Source organism: Eublepharis macularius, chromosome 12, assembly GCF_028583425.1.
Source record: "Eublepharis macularius isolate TG4126 chromosome 12, MPM_Emac_v1.0, whole genome shotgun sequence".
NCBI classification, from domain to species: Eukaryota; Metazoa; Chordata; class Lepidosauria; order Squamata; family Eublepharidae; genus Eublepharis; species Eublepharis macularius.
Window position 1 is genome coordinate 50231457 of NC_072801.1, and position 19607 is coordinate 50251063.

The 19607-nt window shown below is 46.8% G+C and overlaps 1 protein-coding gene across 1 annotated transcript; it reads right to left on the bottom strand.

Moving 5' to 3' along the window:
* Nucleotides 1-11085: 11085 nt before the first annotated feature.
* LOC129339181 (olfactory receptor 1020-like) lies at nt 11086-12021 on the bottom strand. The gene has a single exon (XM_054993783.1). The coding sequence runs from the start codon at nt 12007-12009 to the stop codon at nt 11086-11088; it is 924 nt and encodes a 307-aa protein (XP_054849758.1). The 5' UTR covers nt 12010-12021.
* Between the last annotated feature and the right edge of the window lie 7586 nt (nt 12022-19607).

Consider the following 19607-nt stretch of genomic DNA (forward strand, 5'->3'; position numbering starts at 1 on the left):
CTGGAAGAAGAAGAAGAAGATATCACAAAGAGGGAGTTTTTGTTGACACTTCACTGAATGAAGAAATGACAACAACCTGTTTAGCATCTGGTATCTGAAGAACGGAACTTGGACTCTCAAAAACTTATACCCTGAAAATCATGTTGGTCTCTAAGATGCTACCTCAATCAAATCCTGCCAATCAGTTTAGCAGTTCTTGTTTAAATTTTCTGCAGTTCACAGAGATCTTACCCACAATGGAAACAATTCTGAAGAAATCTAACACACTGTGAATGTAAGAATTTAAATGTTCAACATTAATCACCTACAGAGAATATTTGACCATAAAAAAACTATGCTAGGGAATGAGGGATCTAAATGGATAAAAAGCCATATGAGATGGCAGTTGCATTTAGAAGGGGATTTCTGGGCAATCACCCCTTTCCCCTCATATACCCATGGCAATGCCAGCAAGATCCAACTCACTGTCACTAGAATATTGAAAAAATCGCCAACCCTTGCAATCAAAACATAATAATCCTTTTTTCTCTCTAAAAATGTCATGAGGAAAAAAAACTTGTTTTTAAAATAATTTGGTATGAATCTCTTCCAAAACATGCTTATATGCGATCTGAAGAGAAACTAGAGTATGCTTATATATTTTGTTTTATCTTTTTTATTTATGTCATTTTTAGTCCACCTTTCTTACTGAGACTCAAAGCGGATTACACAGTCAGTTTCAGGGATATTTCCATAAACAATGCCATAGAGTAAATAAATACAAGTTTACAAAGACATAGCATTAGTAAGAATCCAATGCAGAGTTGAAGAAATGCTGAAACAGAACATAAGGAATTCTAGGGCTGATATTGGACCACTTGAAGCACAGGTAGCTCATAGGAGCACACATTTAAGACAACAGATAGTACATAAGGCAACATAGTGGTGAAGTCTACGAACCTCAACACATTAGCAAAGCATCTGAGAGCCCCTCACTACAATAAATAGTTCTTAGATACCCTTTTGTCAGTAACTGACAAAATGCTGGTTCCAGAGTAGTCTATATATATATATGAGCATAAATCCCATAAATCCTGTTTCCGAAGTAGTCTTTTATGACATTCCCTCATCTTTAAACAACAGAAATGGTACAAAAGGCATTTTTAAAATTCAAAAATAACTAACTAGTTTGTTTATTTTAGAGGGGGAAGGTCTGGGGAAATAGGGTTGAAAATTTCTGAGGCAATTCCACATTCTCTCTCTCTCTCTCTCTCTCTCTCTCTCTCTCTCTCTCTCTCTCTCTCTCTCTCTCTCTGTTGCAATTCTGCTTAAAACTGCACTAGTAGCTATGAATTGTATAACCAGAAACATATCAATCGGACTAAAATTTCAGAGAATCATTCACTTATTTTAACAGAATTATTTTAAATAAATAGGAATCGTCCTAAACTACCTCTAACCATCCTGCCATGCTTTTTCATAGTAACTAAAGGGAATTTTTAGCAGGATTATTTAATCATTATACAGGTTATAGCAAACTTGAAATATACATATAAACTTGACATATTATTGGAATTTTGAAAAATCAAATGACAAGGTTTTGTATTTTGATAGGGAAATTTAAATTTAACAACCTAATTAAAGCAATGTATTAATATGGCATGATTCAGCCAAAGCTAAACATTTATAACATGCCACCATAGGCAATTATAACCTTCTAACTCCATTGAAGTTAATGAATTAGAAGGGTGTAAATTTGTTTAAGATTGCACTGGAAATTTTGAAATTTTGAAATGGAAATAGGTATTTTAGCTTTCATTCACTCTTAGATTAAAATTGAATCAATGAAATTAGCTTGCCAGCTTTCAAAATATGATGATAGGAACAGAATATAGTCTGAAAATGATTAGACTGCCAAATAAGAGAAAGTAAGTATGATACCTTTTTGAGTGTTTGTTTGGTTTTCCTAAATCAGTACAGGCATAATCTAGCCCAAGTCAAACAAAACATGTTTAACTGTTCAAATGACTGCAAATGCATAAGTTAATAACTTTGGCCATCTCTAGAAACAAATATATTAGCAAGGAAATCTGATGTAACATATTGTCTACATATGTAGGCATGCTGTACTTTAAGTATATATATAAAATGAACAACGAAGAAAGCAGATATTGCTGTACATTAATGGAGTCTTGGTTTGTTTTTGTTTTTTCTTGTGAAGTTGTATGAAGAGTTTTACTTACTGGAGAAATGAAAGCAATCGGCCACAGGTATCAAAACTGCTAGTTAACAATTCTCAAGAAAACAAAATCAAATCTTACCTGGAGAGCTAAGGAGCATGACTGGATGATTTATATTATCTACTATTCAAGTGGAAAAGTAGAGATACAAAAACCAAACTGAAAGTGAGAAAATTATACTTTTCAGTTCATATATGCCCTCTGTCTAAAAGACAGATTGATTTCAGAACAACGCAAACTGTCCCTAAGGAAGAGAGGCCTGGAGATTTCTAATGCACTTGTCATCACAATGTCTACATTTATGTTTCTTTCATGCATGCTCCAAGAACAGAGTTTAGTTATTAAAGTTATAAAACTCATGTCACAAGCAGAATGTCAAAAAATAAGAAAAAAAGCAGTCAGTTATATCACACAGTCATTTACATTCAGTTCAAGATGTTGGTTCAACTTCTTACCTTTAAAAATCTTCATTCCTCAATCTTTAACCACTTTAGGCAGTATCCAACCAGCTGGTGACAAAGGGATGAAAGATTCTCTCTGACCCCCCAGAAAGTCTATGTTGGGCATTGTTGGACTCACATGAAGTCATGTCAGACACAGGATGTGATAAGATGACAATGGAGTGAGATTGAGGAGGGGGGGAATTGGCTGTGTGTTGGATGCAAGGATATCTCCCACATTCCCCTCCCCACAGCAGTCCTTTCTGACCCTGGAAAAGTTTATTCCCAGGGTTGCAGGGCCCAAATGAACTAATAGTCATATCAGTCAGGTAGCTGCATTGGGGAGGGTTGAGGAGACAAAATCACTTCCTTCTTTCTGGAAGCAGGAATAATTGTACAGGTGCAGAAATACACCAGTTGTATAGATGCAGAAATTGCTTGCTTTACAATCCTGTTAAATGATTGTGAAAAGACTACAATATGATAAGAGGTTGCATACTTTAGATAAGCTCATATAAGCAAGCAGCTATCAGGTGTCTGCTTGAACAGTAAATCAGTGAAGGCAGATTTAGGGCCAAGCTACACATGACAAATGACACTTGATCGGCAAGTGGATTGAGTGGAGGGCAAGTGAACAGGGAGAAATACACTTGCCGTTCAAGTGTCATTCGTCATGTGTAGCTTGGCCCACAGGTAGCAAATGGTTTGTGTGAAGCATCCAAATTTACACTATAGAGTCTTCCTCTGGTGTAAGGAGTTTACTATCAATGTAAGAAGGCTTCTATGGATGGAACACACCTGTTTTGTCAACGTGTGTTATCCAGTGAGCGTTTTTATTCAGCACGTTTTTAGTGGGGGGCCTGACACAAAATTGGTGTCAGGCCAATGCTTCAACAATACTTGTAGCATGTACCCCGGTAAAACCTAGCATTTGGGATTGCCCCAATGCAGTGTTCCTGAGATATGTGGGGATCTTCGGGCTACTGCATAATGATTCCTAAACGTTCTAGAAATATTTTGGAATATCTGAGAATATTTTTAAGGCTTCCAAACCTGTTTTTCTTCAATTTTACAAGTTTTCCTGGCAACATGAGAGAGAATGTAAGGAGGCAGCTCCCAGGCAATGGGATCAGATGTCAGGGGAAGTACATCTGCGCAGAAAATAAAAAAAATGCCCAAAATATTGTTCTTCCCACTCTCACAAATATAACTGAAAAAAAGTGTTGATAAGAAAGTAGGCTGTGCGGTGCCCTGGGGCCTCGGTGGTATGACTGTGACACACCCCAGGCCCAAGCATCCACACCAGGACCAGGTAAGGAACATGGAGGAAAGATCTGGCGGGGGGGGGAGATCAAAGGGCAAGGGTTTTTGGAGTGGGCAAAGGGGAAGGATCTTTTGGAGAGGATGCAATGGGGAAGTTGTTTGGAGGCAAGTCAGGGGCAAAGGGGAAGGATCTTTTGGAGGAGGTGCAAACAGAAAGATGCTACATAATAACATTCAATTTATATACTGCCTTTCAGGACAACTTAGTGCCACACTCAGAGCAGTTTACAAAGTTTTATTATTATCCTCATTTCAATCATCCTGTGAAGTGGCTAGGGTTGAAAGAGCTCTGAGAGAGCTGTGACTGACCCAAGGTCACCCAGATGACTTCAAGTGGAGGAGTGGGCAATAAAATCAAGTTCTCCAGATTCGAGTGCTGCTGCTCTTAACCATTGCGCCAGACATTGGAATGATACAAATCCTTTCCAACCACCTAGGGATCATGTAATACTCCAGTCAATACACTAGTCTATCATCTGTTTCTGGGGCACCTGAATCTGTTCAGTCTCTCCCTCCCTTCCACAGCAGCATATTAATCGTCTTTGTCACAGCTCTCAGTATTTGGCATGTGTATGTTAGGAAAAATCTTAGGAAAAATCACTAAGTGTGTGCAGCCTAGTGCTACACAGAATGATCAGTAATTGCCCCACATCCCCAAATATGACCCAAGGCAATAAAGACAGACACCGATTATGTGGGTTCAACTAGTTTATTTATTATCCTTCAACTTTAACTGCTGATCTCCATCAAGCGCTTATACCATAAGTTGACTATTTTGAGGGTGGGCTGCACTAGGCATCCTCCTTGGTTGCCTACCTGGCAAGTCCACCCTGGCTCCAAAGCTGGCTGGCAGCTTTCACCTGCCTTGTTTATCATAGCCTGCACAGCTGCCTGTGCTTAGAGGTGCCCAGCTTTATCCACCTCCCCTGATGGGCTGCAAGGAATCTATCAGGTTCAGGGGATGCTGCTCAGCACCCAGAGCACTCCGCAGCACTACTCAACCACCCAGCATGTGATGTCCTGGCCAGCACCGTGAAGCTTCAGGGTGTTTGCTGATTCACTCTACCTATGCTGACCAACCTGCCCTACTCCTGCCAAACTAGTTGTGGCCTAACCAGTTTTTAGCAAGCCTATTTAGACTATCAGCTCCACATACATCATGGAGCAGGTGAAAACAGGCCCCCTCTCTTGCCAATCTGAGTGAAACCCCAAAAATTCCTGTTCGGCCCCCACTGGTAACCAGCTAGTCCCATGATGAATCTAGGGTGAGAAGGTGGGTTGATCTCATCAAATGGAGGCTGAGGGATACAGCAGCAGCAACATCTTCTGCTGCCCCATCTAGATTGGCTGAGCCACTCACCCCAGCTCCCATCCATCAAGCCTTGCACCATATTCAAATTATGTGGGCTGGGCCAAACTGGTCCATGGCTAAATGCGATGAACCTCATTTTGGGCTGGATCTAACAATCTTTTCTGCAGGTGAAAAGGAGTTCCTCTTTGACCACTCACAAGGGCTGTGCTGGGGATCATGGAACCTGCATGGACAAAATTGATGTGGGCTGGAATAAGAACTGAAGGAAAATTGGGTGAGATTGATTGAAAAAAACTGGCTAGATCCAACCCAATTGCATCATAGAATCCTTCAATAAATAATAAACTATTGTTTTTATGTTCAGTAAGAATGTTTGTGGCTTAAGACTTCCATCCTCCCTTCAGAAAATGACAGTAAAAAGGAAAGACGAACCCAGAAACATACACTCATACGAAATGAAAGAGACATTTGCATGTGGAAGAGGAAGAGTCTCTGTCTACATGAAAAGTCAGGATTTGAGATCTTTCAGATGTCTTTATTATATTGAAAAGCAATTCAGTTATGTCTGTGGAGGAGAGAATGAACAGTATGCATGAGTCCATCAGCCTATGAGTTAAGCAGAGGTTTGTGTATATCCTTTTTTGTGGGGGGGGGGAGGACACGGATGGGGAGGTAAACCTTAACCTATACTTTACTCTTGTGCTTGAAGTATTATTCTCCCAGTCTGTTTCTCTCTCTCTCTCTCTCTCTCTCTCTCTCTCTCTCTCTCTCTCTCTCTCTCTCTCTCTCTCTCTATATATATATATATATATATATATATATTTAAAAAATGCTTCAAAGAATAAAACACAGTAAACCACTGCCCTGAAGATCTGAGGAAAGAAAGCAGAAGCTCACTCACATGTGGATTCATGCCTCTTTACGCTGCTCTGCAAATGAGAATGTGAAGAACTGTCTGAATATGGTCACTTTTTCTTATCTGCTTGAAATTGGAGAGGGAACATCACTCTAAGACTTCTGACAATTTCTTCCCCCCAAGAAGTATATTCCCTAATGAAAGTACTGGAAATTGTTCTAGATTATTTTCCTAATACAACTAGTAATTCCAGTATCAAAGAATCAGAATGTGAGTGCCCAAATAACTGGGTATGGTTCAATTAATCATTCAGTACCTGGATTTTCCTTTCGGAATAGAAAAATCTACAGATTGAAAGGTTATGATAGCATAATATTTAACCAAGTGCTGAACCTCTCCAAGTCAGATTTATTTAAATGTCAAATGACCTTAATCTAACTCTCTCTTTTGCATATACCTAATTCTGAGCTATGCTTGATATGAACACAGCAGTCCAAAATTCAGACACTGTCCGCACACAAATTATCACTGGGAATTTCATAGCTGCAACTAGGGATGTACTATCAGCTATCAGTTCCTCTACATGGCTAAATTCCTGGAATACTCTATGAAGGAACTGGCAAATGCCTGAACAATGAAATGGAAATGAATAAATTTCAATGTATTGTCGAAGGCTTTCACGGCCGGAGAACGATGGTTGTTGGGGGTTTTCCGGGCTGTCTTGCCGTGGTCTTGGCATTGTAGTTCCTGACGTTTCACCAGCAGCTGTGGCTGGCATCTTCAGAGGTGTAGCACCAAAAGACAGAGATCTCTCAGTGTCACAGTGTGGAAAAGATGTAGGTCATTTGTATCTACTCAGGAGGGGTGGGGTTGAGCTGAGTCATTCTGTAAGAGTTTCCCAGGGTGTGGAATGCTAATGGCGGGAGGCTTCACTGTATCCTGAGGCGGTTCTTTTGCATATGGATTGGTGCTTGATGTGCTAATCTTCTCTGCAGGGCTATTGTCGGGTGTGGAGTGTTTTGTTGGCCTGGTGTTTTTCAGAACTGGAGCCCATGCTCTGTTCATTCTTAAGGTTTCTTCTTTCCTGTTGAAGTTTTGCTTATGCTTGTGAATTTCAATGGCTTCCCTGTGCAGTCTGACAAAGTAGTTGGAAGTGTTGTCCAGTATTTTGGTGTCCTGGAATAAGATACTGTGCCCTGTTTGAGTTAGGCTGTGTTCAGCCACTGCTGATTTTTCAGGCTGTCCAAGTCTGCAGTGTCTTTCATGTTCTTTTATTCTTGTCTGGATGCTACGCTTTGTGGTCCCGATGTAAACTTGTCCACAGCTGCAGGGTATACGGTATACTCCTGCAGAGGTGAGGGGATCTCTGCTGTCTTTTGCTGATCATAGCATCTGTTGTATTTTTCGGGTGGGTCTGAATACTGCTTGAAGGTTATGCTTTTTCATAAGCTTTCCCATCTGATCAGTAATTCCTTTGATATATGGCAAAAACACTTTTCCTGTGGGAGACTGTTTTTCTTTGGTTGTTTGATTCATCCTGGGTTTGATTGCTCTTCGGATTTCATTTCTGGAGTAGCCATTTGCCTGAAGTGCGTGGTTTAGATGATTAATTTCCTCATTGAGAAAGCGCGGCTCACATATCCGTCTTGCACGATCCACTAATGTTTTCATTATGCCTCTTTTCTGTCGGGGGTGGTGATTGGAGTTTTTGTGTAAGTACCGATCAGTGTGAGTTGGTTTCCTGTAGACCTTGTGACCTAACTGAAAGTTTGCTTTGCGGATGACCAAGGTATCCAGGAATGAGAGTTTTCCCTCACTTTCTTTCTCCATTGTGAATTGTATGTTCAGGTGGATGTTGTTGAGATGATTCAAAAACTCCATCAATTCTTCCTCCCCATGGCTCCAAATGATGAATGTATCATCCACAAACCGGAACCATACACTGGGTTTGTGGGGTGCTGATTCTAGAGCTGTTTTTTCAAAATGTTCCATGTAGAAGTTTGCTATAACTGGGCTGAGTGGGCTCTCCATGGCCACCCCATCCATCTGTTCATAGAATTCGTTGTCCCATTGGAAGTAACTGGTTGTCAGACAATGGTGGAATAAGGCTGTTACATCCTCTGGGAAAATCTGATTAATCAGTGCAATAGTGTCTTTTACTGGAACCTTGGTAAACAGGGATACAACATCAAAACTGACAAGTATGTCTTGTGGATTGAGTTTCAGAGAACTGATTTTGTTGATGAAATCTGCTGAATCTTTGATGTAAGACGAGGTTTTCCCGATGTGGTCCTGCAGGAGATCTGCCAGATGTCTAGCTAATTCATATGTCGGTGAACCAATGGCACTCACAATGGGTCGGAGTGGGACTGAATCTTTATGTATTTTGGGGAGTCCATATAGTCTAGGTGGCTGTGCTTCTGTCTTGCATAGTTTGCTGTGCGTGTCGGGATGTAGTGAGGAATTCTTGATCAGCGCATTTGTTAGCCTGGTGATTTTGCAAGTGGGATCTCGTTTTAGTTTTTTGTAGGTGGAGGGGTCCAGGAGTTCCTTAATCTTCTTTTTGTATTCCTCCGTTTTCATGATCACTGTAGCATTGCCTTTATCAGCTGGTAGAATGATGATGTCTGGATCTGCATTGAGGGTCTTGATGGCATTTCTCTCCTTGCGTGTTATATTGCTGCTGGGAAGCTTTGCCTTTCGTAGAATCCTGGCTGTCTCTCCTCTTATTTCCTCAGCTTCCTCTTCAGGTAGATGACGGATGGCAGCTTCTACATTTGCAATGATGTCTTCCACAGGAATTCTGGTGGGGGTGACTGCAAAGTTTCCTCCCTTTGCCAAGATGGAGGTTTCTTCTGGTGAGAGTTGACGGTCTGTCAGATTGATGACAATGCGTGCATTGTCGAGCATTGGGCTTGTCTGTCTTTTTTCCTGTAGTTTGTTAAACTTCTGCTTCTGTCTGGATGTGTGGTTGGTAAACACTTGTTCCATCTTCCTGTAGGTGAGATTATCGACCTTGTCCCAATCCTGACTTCTCATTTTATGGCTGGTGTTGATATGCAAGCAAAATAGCTCCTTGTCTGTGGCAGCAAGTTCTCTGCGGGTAGTGTGGATTCTCTCACGTAAGAGGGCCTGTTCTAGACGGTCATAAATGCGGTTCGCCTGTGTGGTTTTGAAGATTCTTTTAGTTGTGAGAAAGGATGGAATGGTTCTTGTGTCCCTGCAGCGTAGAAGAAAGGTCAAAGAACAGAGTAGATGTGCTTTCTTGTTCCGAAGTGTTTCCAATCTTCGGGTCTGTTGGAATGTTTCCTCCCCGTAGAGGTGTTCGATGTATTGTCGAAGGCTTTCACGGCCGGAGAACGATGGTTGTTGGGGGTTTTCCATCATTGTCTGACAACCAGTTACTTCCAATGGGACAACGAATTCTATGAACAGATGGATGGGGTGGCCATGGGGAGCCCACTCAGCCCAGTTATAGCAAACTTCTACATGGAACATTTTGAAAAAACAGCTCTAGAATCAGCACCCCACAAACCCAGTGTATGGTTCCGGTTTGTGGATGATACATTCATCATTTGGAGCCATGGGGAGGAAGAATTGATGGAGTTTTTGAATCATCTCAACAACATCCACCTGAACATACAATTCACAATGGAGAAAGAAAGTGAGGGAAAACTCTCATTCCTGGATACCTTGGTCATCCGCAAAGCAAACTTTCAGTTAGGTCACAAGGTCTACAGGAAACCAACTCACACTGATCGGTACTTACACAAAAACTCCAATCACCACCCCCGACAGAAAAGAGGCATAATGAAAACATTAGTGGATCGTGCAAGACGGATATGTGAGCCGCGCTTTCTCAATGAGGAAATTAATCATCTAAACCACGCACTTCAGGCAAATGGCTACTCCAGAAATGAAATCCGAAGAGCAATCAAACCCAGGATGAATCAAACAACCAAAGAAAAACAGTCTCCCACAGGAAAAGTGTTTTTGCCATATATCAAAGGAATTACTGATCAGATGGGAAAGCTTATGAAAAAGCATAACCTTCAAGCAGTATTCAGACCCACCCGAAAAATACAACAGATGCTACGATCAGCAAAAGACAGCAGAGATCCCCTCACCTCTGCAGGAGTATACCGTATACCCTGCAGCTGTGGACAAGTTTACATCGGGACCACAAAGCGTAGCATCCAGACAAGAATAAAAGAACATGAAAGACACTGCAGACTTGGACAGCCTGAAAAATCAGCAGTGGCTGAACACAGCCTAACTCAAACAGGGCACAGTATCTTATTCCAGGACACCAAAATACTGGACAACACTTCCAACTACTTTGTCAGACTGCACAGGGAAGCCATTGAAATTCACAAGCATAAGCAAAACTTCAACAGGAAAGAAGAAACCTTAAGAATGAACAGAGCATGGGCTCCAGTTCTGAAAAACACCAGGCCAACAAAACACTCCACACCCGACAATAGCCCTGCAGAGAAGATTAGCACATCAAGCACCAATCCATATGCAAAAGAACCGCCTCAGGATACAGTGAAGCCTCCCGCCATTAGCATTCCACACCCTGGGAAACTCTTACAGAATGACTCAGCTCAACCCCACCCCTCCTGAGTAGATACAAATGACCTACATCTTTTCCACACTGTGACACTGAGAGATCTCTGTCTCTTGGTGCTACACCTCTGAAGATGCCAGCCACAGCTGCTGGTGAAACGTCAGGAACTACAATGCCAAGACCACGGCAAGACAGCCCGGAAAACCCCCAACAACCAATAAATTTCAACTTTAATCTCTAGATCATACAATTCCTCTTTTCTACTAATCAAGTGCAGATGTTTTATGAGCTAGTACAAACACAAGCTATTTGTTATGTTACAGTAGAGCATCTATAGGACTTGGACACTCACATAACCCTCCATTTTAGCTGAGGAATCTAGCTGGAGTTATTTTTTCCTGAACCTTCTTCAAAGCCTGTTTCACCTCTTTATTTCTCAGACTGTATATAAGGGGATTGGCCATAGGAGTCAAGACTGTGTAAAAGGCTGAGAAGACTTTGTTCAGGTCTCCCAGTGACTGAGTGTTGGGCAGCATATAGACTATCATCAGTGTCCCATAGAAGATGGTAACCACAATGAGATGGGAAGAGCAGGTGGAGAAAGCCTTCTGTCTTCCTACAGAAGAGGGGATTCTCAGGATGGTGGCAATGATGCAAACATATGATGTCACAGTCAAGAGAAAAGGGGGCAATGTGAATATGCAAGCAATTATGAAAGCAAAAATTACTATTTTATGAGTGTCACTGCATGCTAATTTTAGCAAAGGGTTGAAGTCACAAAAGAAATGGTCAATGTCATTTTTCCCACAGAAGGTTAACTTCAGCAGAGGAAATAATATAGTGTTTCCTAGAAAGCCACTTATCCAAGACCCAACAACTAAATGGAGGCAATCTCTATTGTTCATAAGTGTTGTATAGTGCAAAGGTTTGCAGATGGCCAAGTATCTGTCATATGACATGGCAGACAAGAGGAAACATTCTGTTGCGGCAAAAGAACCAAAGAAATACATCTGTAGAAAACAGCCAATGAAAGATATGGATCGGTCTCCAGTCACAAAACTTGTCAACATCCTGGGGAGGATGGTAGAACTGTAGAAAGTCTCCAGACAGGACAGATTTCCCAGGAAGTAGTACATGGGTGTGTGCAGGTGTTGATCAGCCACAACAAGAGCAACAATGAGGATGTTCCCAACCATGGTCCCCATGTAGATAATCAGGACTATCAGAAAAAGAAATATCTGAAGGTCAGGGTTTTCTCCAAATCCCAGGAGGATAAATTCTGTAACCATACTTTGGTTTTCCCACACTTTCTTTTCCATATATTGAATCTAGAAGAAAGGAAATAATATGATGTTTATACATTTTTTCCATAAAATGTTTTATAATGTTTCCTTTCACAGGTGTTTTCTTGCTCTTTTACAGGACCTGTATTTAAATAGTAAATGTTACTTCTTGTGTTTATTTCCTTTAATAAAACTCATAACGATGAGTACAATACATGCAGTTCCCATGTCTATAGATTTTGCTCTGGAAAAATAGGAGTAAAAAAGTGCACTGCATTCTAGGTACTGTTGGCCCCTTGGATGGTGACTCAGTCATTGTTCCCAATAAATTGCCATTTTCTTTTAGCTTACAGTGGAATAGTGCTCAATTCGGCCCCTTCCTGGCAAGCAGCTATGCTGCTCAGCCAGGGGCCGTTTATTGCCGCTCCTGAGGGATGGACGGCACCACCCCCTCCATTCCATATAAGGAGTGGCTGGGAGGGCAGAGCGAGCCTTGTGACGCAGCTCTGCCCTTCCCAGCTCATTGCAGCTCAGTCGCTCGGTACAGGAGGACGTCTCCTGCGAGCGACTGAGGGCCCTGTGCTTGGGCGTTGGCCTTGTGCTTGCCTGCGCGCGGGGAGAGCGGCGGAGGCGGCGCGCGGCGGATCATCGGCGGAGTGGCTTTGGAGGCTTGGAGTTCGCTCCGGAGCTCGGGAGTGCGCTGGCCGGCGGAGGCTCGCCGCGGCCGCGCAGCTCTTCAATTGGTTGGCTGGGTGCACGCGAGCGAGTGCTCCCTAGCCAGAGCGCATAAGGCTTCTTGGGCCACGGGACGGCTTGGGAGGTTGTGCGGGCCGTTCCGCGGCGCTGAAGTGTGCCGGCCGACAGAGGCGCGGCGCGGCTAGGAGGCTACCACCCGGCGTGCCCTTGGGGTCCCCCCTTAACTCGGCCGCACAGCTTGGCCTTGGGGGGGAGGACGCCATTGTTCGGGTTCATTAGGGTGCGTTGGAGGGAGGACCCGTGGGATAGCCCTCTGTTGCCGGCCGCCATTTTGGCATTGCTATTGGCCGGCGGCCATTTTGTGTGCGGCCCTGTTTGGTCGGCCATTTAGGCTGCTGCTGCACAGCAAGGCAGTGCGGCCTAGTGAGAAGGGTTGTTATTAATTAAGTGGCATTGGGCTACTCTACAGGGTTGGAGCCTCATTGCTTGCCTTCAGTGGCTGGCACCTTCCTTTAGTTTAACACGTGGCCAGGGAGCATTGCCTAGTGGTTAGCGGGTCCGGAGTAAGGACATCTCGGTCCCCTGTTGCCTCACAGGCGACTTACCCGTCCCATCAGATCTTGGAAGCTAAGCAGGGTTAGCCTTGCTTGGAGGGTTGGGGTTTGGACCCGGCCTTTTGCCTGGGGGAAGTTGTCTTGGGTGCTTAGTATTATACGAGTGGGTGCCTGGAATATGGCTCCCAAGAAAGGCAAGGGAACTTCCAAGGGGAAGCAGCCTGCTAGGAGGGCACCGTCTAAGCGCCCCCCTCCCCCAGCTCTTTCGTCATCCGATGAGGATGATTCCTTGGGGGACCAGCAGGATATTTTGAGGCGCCTAGAGGCTCTTGAGCAGTCCAAGGGTGACAAGGCCTCTGCGCAGCAAGGTGGGCGTGCGGTACGGCCTGTGCGGCGGGCAGCTAGGGACGCAACTAATCGTGATATTTTGCGTCGTTTAGCCGCTTTGGAGGGCGCTACCGGATCCCCGGCAGCTGGAGCCAGCGGTGGCCATGCAGCGATGGCGTCTGAGGACCAGGTACCGGTGGCTGAAGTTGTGGATGTGCCGGAGGAGTTACCACCTGTGGCAGTGGCCGTGGACTCAGTGGAGGCGACGGGTAAGGATCATGCACCTCACCACACTTACCCGTGGCCTTGGGGCCCGTGGGCACAGGGAACGGCCGGCGGGTCCATCAGTGGAGTACAGGATGCCCCATCCACTGCCGCAGCCGCTTTTGCGGGTGGGGGGCAGCTCGCTTTCAATCAGAGCATTCTTCCAGGTGCGCAGCAACAGCAGACGGTTCCCCTTCAGGTTTGGGGGGGTCCTCCTTTTGCTTGGCCTGGCTTGTCGGCCGGCCCTTGGGGATATTATCCTTACCCGGCACTGAACTATGGCCAGGTTCCTTTTCATGCTCTGCCTTTTGGTGATACGGCCCTTCCATTAGGCGACCATCTAGCGCAGGCCACGAGGGAGAAAATTCTTCGTGGGGAGTATGTGGACGTCTTTTCCCTTCTCTATCGTGAGTTAGAGAAGAAGGACAAGGACGAAATGGATGATAGAGACAAGGAGCGTTTGAAAAGGAGGAGGGTCGATAGGACCTGGAACAATTGGCTGCCTGGCTTCTTGATTTATGCTGGGGTAATTGCCAGGGCGCAGCCCAGTCGGGCTGCGTCCCTGTTCCAGTACCTTGATATCATTTTGAAGGGTTATACGGGCTTCTCAGGTGCTGCATGGATGCAGTACGATGAGGAGTTCCGTATGCGTGCGGCTATGAACCCCAGCCTACCGTGGGACCGCATTCACCAACAGCTGTGGTTGTCGGTGATGTCCCCTGCTAAGCCTAACCTAGGGGATCGTTCTGACAGCGGCCATGTGGTTTCTCGCAACACCCAATCGTCCAATACCCGCGGCGGAGCGGGGCAGCAGGTTCAACCCCGGCTGCTCTGCTGGGAGTATGCTTATAAAGGAACCTGCCCTAGAAAGCCTTGCCGATTCCGGCATGAATGCCCATCTTGTGGGGGCCAGCACCCCTACAATGCATGTGGTAAAGCCCGGCAAGGGTGGGGAGGCAAAAAGCAAGGTGCTGGCGGTTCAGGCGGCCAGCAGCCGCCTGGAAAAGGGCCCCAGCCCGGTAAAGCTGAGGGTCCTTGAGCGCCTGTTGCGTTATTACCCTATTAAGGATGATGCAGTTTATTTGTTGGAAGGTTTTAGGGATGGTTTCAGAATCCCCGTTCAGGGTTCTAGGGCTCCGTTTATGGCCGAGAATTTACGTTCAGTTTGCGGCATGGAGGAAATTGTCAGGCATAAAATCCAGAAGGAATGTGCGGAGGGCAGAGTTTTGGGGCCGTTTACAACCCCTCCAACCCCCAATTTTAGGGTGTCTCCTTTGGGGGTGGTCCCCAAGAAGGTGGCGGGTGAGTACCGCCTCATCCATCACCTTTCTTATCCTAAAGGGGCTTCAGTTAATGATGCCATTCCAGAGCATTTATGCTCTGTCCGGTACACCTCTTTTGATCAGGCTGTGCAGGTAGTGCGCAGGTGTGGGGTGGGCGCGGAGCTGGCAAAATGCGACATCAAGTCTGCATTTCGTCTTCTCCCTGTCCACCCGCTGGACTTTGAGCTTTTGGGGTTTGCCTTTGAAGGTGAGTATTACATGGACCGTGCCCTACCGATGGGTTGCTCCGTGTCTTGTGCAGCCTTTGAGCGCTTCAGCTCGTTCCTGGAGTGGGAATTGAGGAGGCGTGCCGCTTGCAGTGACTCCGCCCACTATTTAGATGATTTTTTATTCGTTGGGCGGGCACGGTCGTCTCAATGTGCCAGGCTTTTGGCCACCTTTATTGAGTTGGCTGATGAGCTGGGGGTTCCATTGGCTCACGAGAAGACGGAGGGCCCCTCTACGGTTCTCACCTTCTTGGGTATTGAGCTGGACACTGTTCGGCAATCTTTACGATTGCCTCTGGATAAAGTTGAGGACCTTAGGGCCCGTCTGAGGGACTTCAAGGGTAAGCGCAAGGCTTCCTTGGTTGAGTTGCAGCAGCTCGTTGGGCACCTTAATTTTGCGTGCAAAGCTGTTGCGCCTGGTAGGCCGTTTTTGCGTCGCTTTTGTGACGCCATGGCTGGCCTGCGTGCACCCCATCACAGGTTGCGTTTGACGGGTGGCATGCATGCTGACTTAGAGGTTTGGTCGGACTTTTTGAGCAACTTTAATGGTATTACCTTTTGGCGGGATGAGTTATTGCTGGAGGCTGAGCTGCAGGTCACGTCTGACGCCTCGGGCTCCACTGGCTTCGGGGTTTACTTCCGGAGGCACTGGTGCGCTGAGCAGTGGCCTGCAGATTGGCTGGCATCAGATGTGGTTAAAGACTTGACCTTTTTGGAGTTTTTTCCCATTCTGGTAGCAGTCCACTTATGGGGTGAAGAGCTGGCGAACCACACTGTCCACTTTTGGTGTGACAATTTGGCTGTGGTTCACGTTGTCAACTCCTTGTCCTCAAAGTCCCCCAGGGTTATGCGGTTGGTGAGGGCATTTACGTTATTGTGCCTCCGGCGCAATATTTTGTTTAAGGCTAGGCACGTTCCTGGCGTGTGCAACGGCGTGGCGGACGCTTTGTCTCGCCAACAGATGGAGCGTTTTTGGCAGCTTGCCCCGGAGGCGGATTCTCGTCCGGCAGTGATGCCTCCAGAGCTTTGGCTGCTTGGGAGGTCGAGGCGTGCCGCGCCATCCAGCTAGCCATCGCGCCCAGTACTCGGAGGGCGTATTGGAGAGCGGTAGGCCAGTTGGAGGGGTTCAGGCGGGAAGCTGGGATCAAGGATACTTGGCCCATTCCGGTGGAGCACATTCTTCAGTTCTGTGTACACCAGAAGGCTCGGGGGCTGGCAGTGAAGTCCATTAAGGGGCAACTGGCCGCCCTGGCCTTTGTTAGCAAGGCTCGGGGATTGCCTGAGGCCACGGGCGATTTCCGGGTACGGAAGATGCTCGAAGGTTGGGCCAGGGAGGGTGCGGTCCATAAGGATCCGCGTCAACCCATTTCTCCGTCTGTGCTTAGGGGCCTTAGTGGGGTTTGGAGAACAGTTTGTACCTCTGGTTATGAGGTGAGGCTCTTTCACGCGGCGGCGTTGACTGCCTTTTTTGGGGCCCTCCGGGTGGGGGAGCTGGTAGCTTCATCTTGTAAGGATACCTCTGGCCGCGCTCTTATGGCTAGCGACCTAACCTTTACAGGGGATTCGGTTGCTCTGACAATACGTTGGTCTAAAACGGACCAGATGCGTAAGGGGGCGTGCATTCGATTGGGATCTTGCTCTGAAGCTGAGCTGTGCCCAGTTCGTGCATTGAAGAGGTACTGGCAGGTGAGGGGCAGTGGGCAGGGATGCCTTTTTCGGCACCTGGATGGCTTCCCCTTAACTCGTTACCAGTTCTGGGCAGTGACTAAGCGAGCTCTGGCGGCGCTTGGACTGCAGGGGGTGAGCTTTGGAACTCATTCCTTTAGAATTGGAGCGGCTTCGACAGCTGCTGCTATGGGATATTCTGGTCAGGTTATCCAGAAGGTTGGCAGGTGGCGGTCTGCGGCTTACCGCTCTTATGTGCGTCCGTTAAAGCATGTTTAACCGTTACTAATTGTGGTTTTTTCTTAGGTCCTGCGTCGCGGGTTGGACGTCAGCGCATCTTGATATGTGGGCACAGTTTTGTATTCTGGGCTGCCCATCAAGCACGCAGGACGCCGGTGGGGTCCCAACTGGGGCTTAGCGACCGGGCTACGGTTGAATGGCGTGGCCGGCGGGGCCTTCGGTGGCCGGGCCTGTTGCCATTGTTGTTTGGAGTTGGGTGTGACACGCCACCCCACATCCTCGTGATACATTTAGGGGGGAACGATTTAGGATTACTGCAGGGTAAGGCATTATCTTCCCAGGCGCTATCTGATATGCGCCTTATTGCAGCGCGTTGGCCGGGGGTGCTGATCATGTGGTCGGCTATGGTCCCCCGGCGGGTCTGGAGGGAGGCTGAGAATCGCCAGGCCATCGAGCGGGCCAGGATGAAAGCCAATCGGGCTATCCAAATGGGTTTAGGGAGGGGGTTAGGCGTTTATTTGCCTCACCCCAGGATCAGGGCCGAATTCCCCAACCTTTACAGGGGTGATGGGGTGCACTTGTCTCAGACAGGCAACCAGATCTTTCTGGATGATTTGCGGCAAGGACTTCAGTTGGCCTTAGGCCATCAGTGGGGCGCCTGGGCCTAAGCAGAGGCTTGGCCCGGGCGTTGGCTGGTTTGTAGGAGTAGGGTGCGGGACGGTGAGCACCCTTGGCGCTTCTCTGTGTGGGAAGAGGGGCCTGCCTAAAGGGCTGGTACTGCTGTGACGGCTGCCAGGCCCACAGGCAGGCTGCCTTCGGGAACCCCTGCCTGCGAGTCCTTTCCCTCACTGCTATACGGCTGAGGTGTCAGGAGCTTAAAGGGGGGGTGACCAAATTTGCCTGGCCGGCTGGGTCCGCCCCATCCACCGGATGGGTCCCACCTGGGGCTTCGGGGCTCGCCCAGACAGGTCAAGGCGGTGGTCCAGGTGGGACACCGTGGCTTGACCTGTACCGCTTTAGGTCCTTGCCGCTGTTTGGCTTGTTTTGTTTGTATTAAGTTAATAAAGTGGCCCTTAGATCCAACTTGGTGTCCGTCTCTTTTCTGAATGGGGTGGCAATTCGGCCCCTTCCTGGCAAGCAGCTATGCTGCTCAGCCAGGGGCCGTTTATTGCCGCTCCTGAGGGATGGACGGCACCACCCCCTCCATTCCATATAAGGAGTGGCTGGGAGGGCAGAGCGAGCCTTGTGACGCAGCTCTGCCCTTCCCAGCTCATTGCAGCTCAGTCGCTCGGCCCACCCGCCTCTCCCTAATTTATTGGTGCAGGAATAGCCGGCTGCCGTTCGGAGCCAGGTAGGAATTTTTTCCCCCCTTTTCCGTATTGGCTTGGGTAAAGGGGGGTTTTTCGCCTACCTTGCATCGATGTATGGGGATTGAGAAATTTGGTGCGAGGTGGTGCCTGTTAGGTGAGTCATGGCTGGTTTGTAGGAGTAGGGTGCGGGACGGTGAGCACCCTTGGCGCTTCTCTGTGTGGGAAGAGGGGCCTGCCTAAAGGGCTGGTACTGCTGTGACGGCTGCCAGGCCCACAGGCAGGCTGCCTTCGGGAACCCCTGCCTGCGAGTCCTTTCCCTCACTGCTATACGGCTGAGGTGTCAGGAGCTTAAAGGGGGGGTGACCAAATTTGCCTGGCCGGCTGGGTCCGCCCCATCCACCGGATGGGTCCCACCTGGGGCTTCGGGGCTCGCCCAGACAGGTCAAGGCGGTGGTCCAGGTGGGACACCGTGGCTTGACCTGTACCGCTTTAGGTCCTTGCCGCTGTTTGGCTTGTTTTGTTTGTATTAAGTTAATAAAGTGGCCCTTAGATCCAACTTGGTGTCCGTCTCTTTTCTGAATGGGGTGGCAATTGGGATCCAAACAAAAGACAACTATGTTATTTAGTCAATACATATTCATTTTTCAATATAAAAGATGAAATTCTCAAGATGGGGGAAAATAACAATGCACTCTACAACAGTAACAATACAACCCAACAACAACAACAATAATAAAAGATGACTAACTAGGCTGTTCCAATAGAATTGAAGAGATAATAAGAATAATAGAGCTGAGTGGAAAAACAAGTCTTTCAAATTAGTATGAAGGAACAGTGATTCTCAAGCCTGTGAACTTTGACAGACAATTGTTTCCAAGCTTGGGAGACATTACATTTTTTTTAACAAAGATAATGTTATTTTCAAACATGCATACTTTAGATCCGGAACATCTTAAAAGCTATTTTTTCTGCCTTCACAGAAAAATCGCATGGATATTT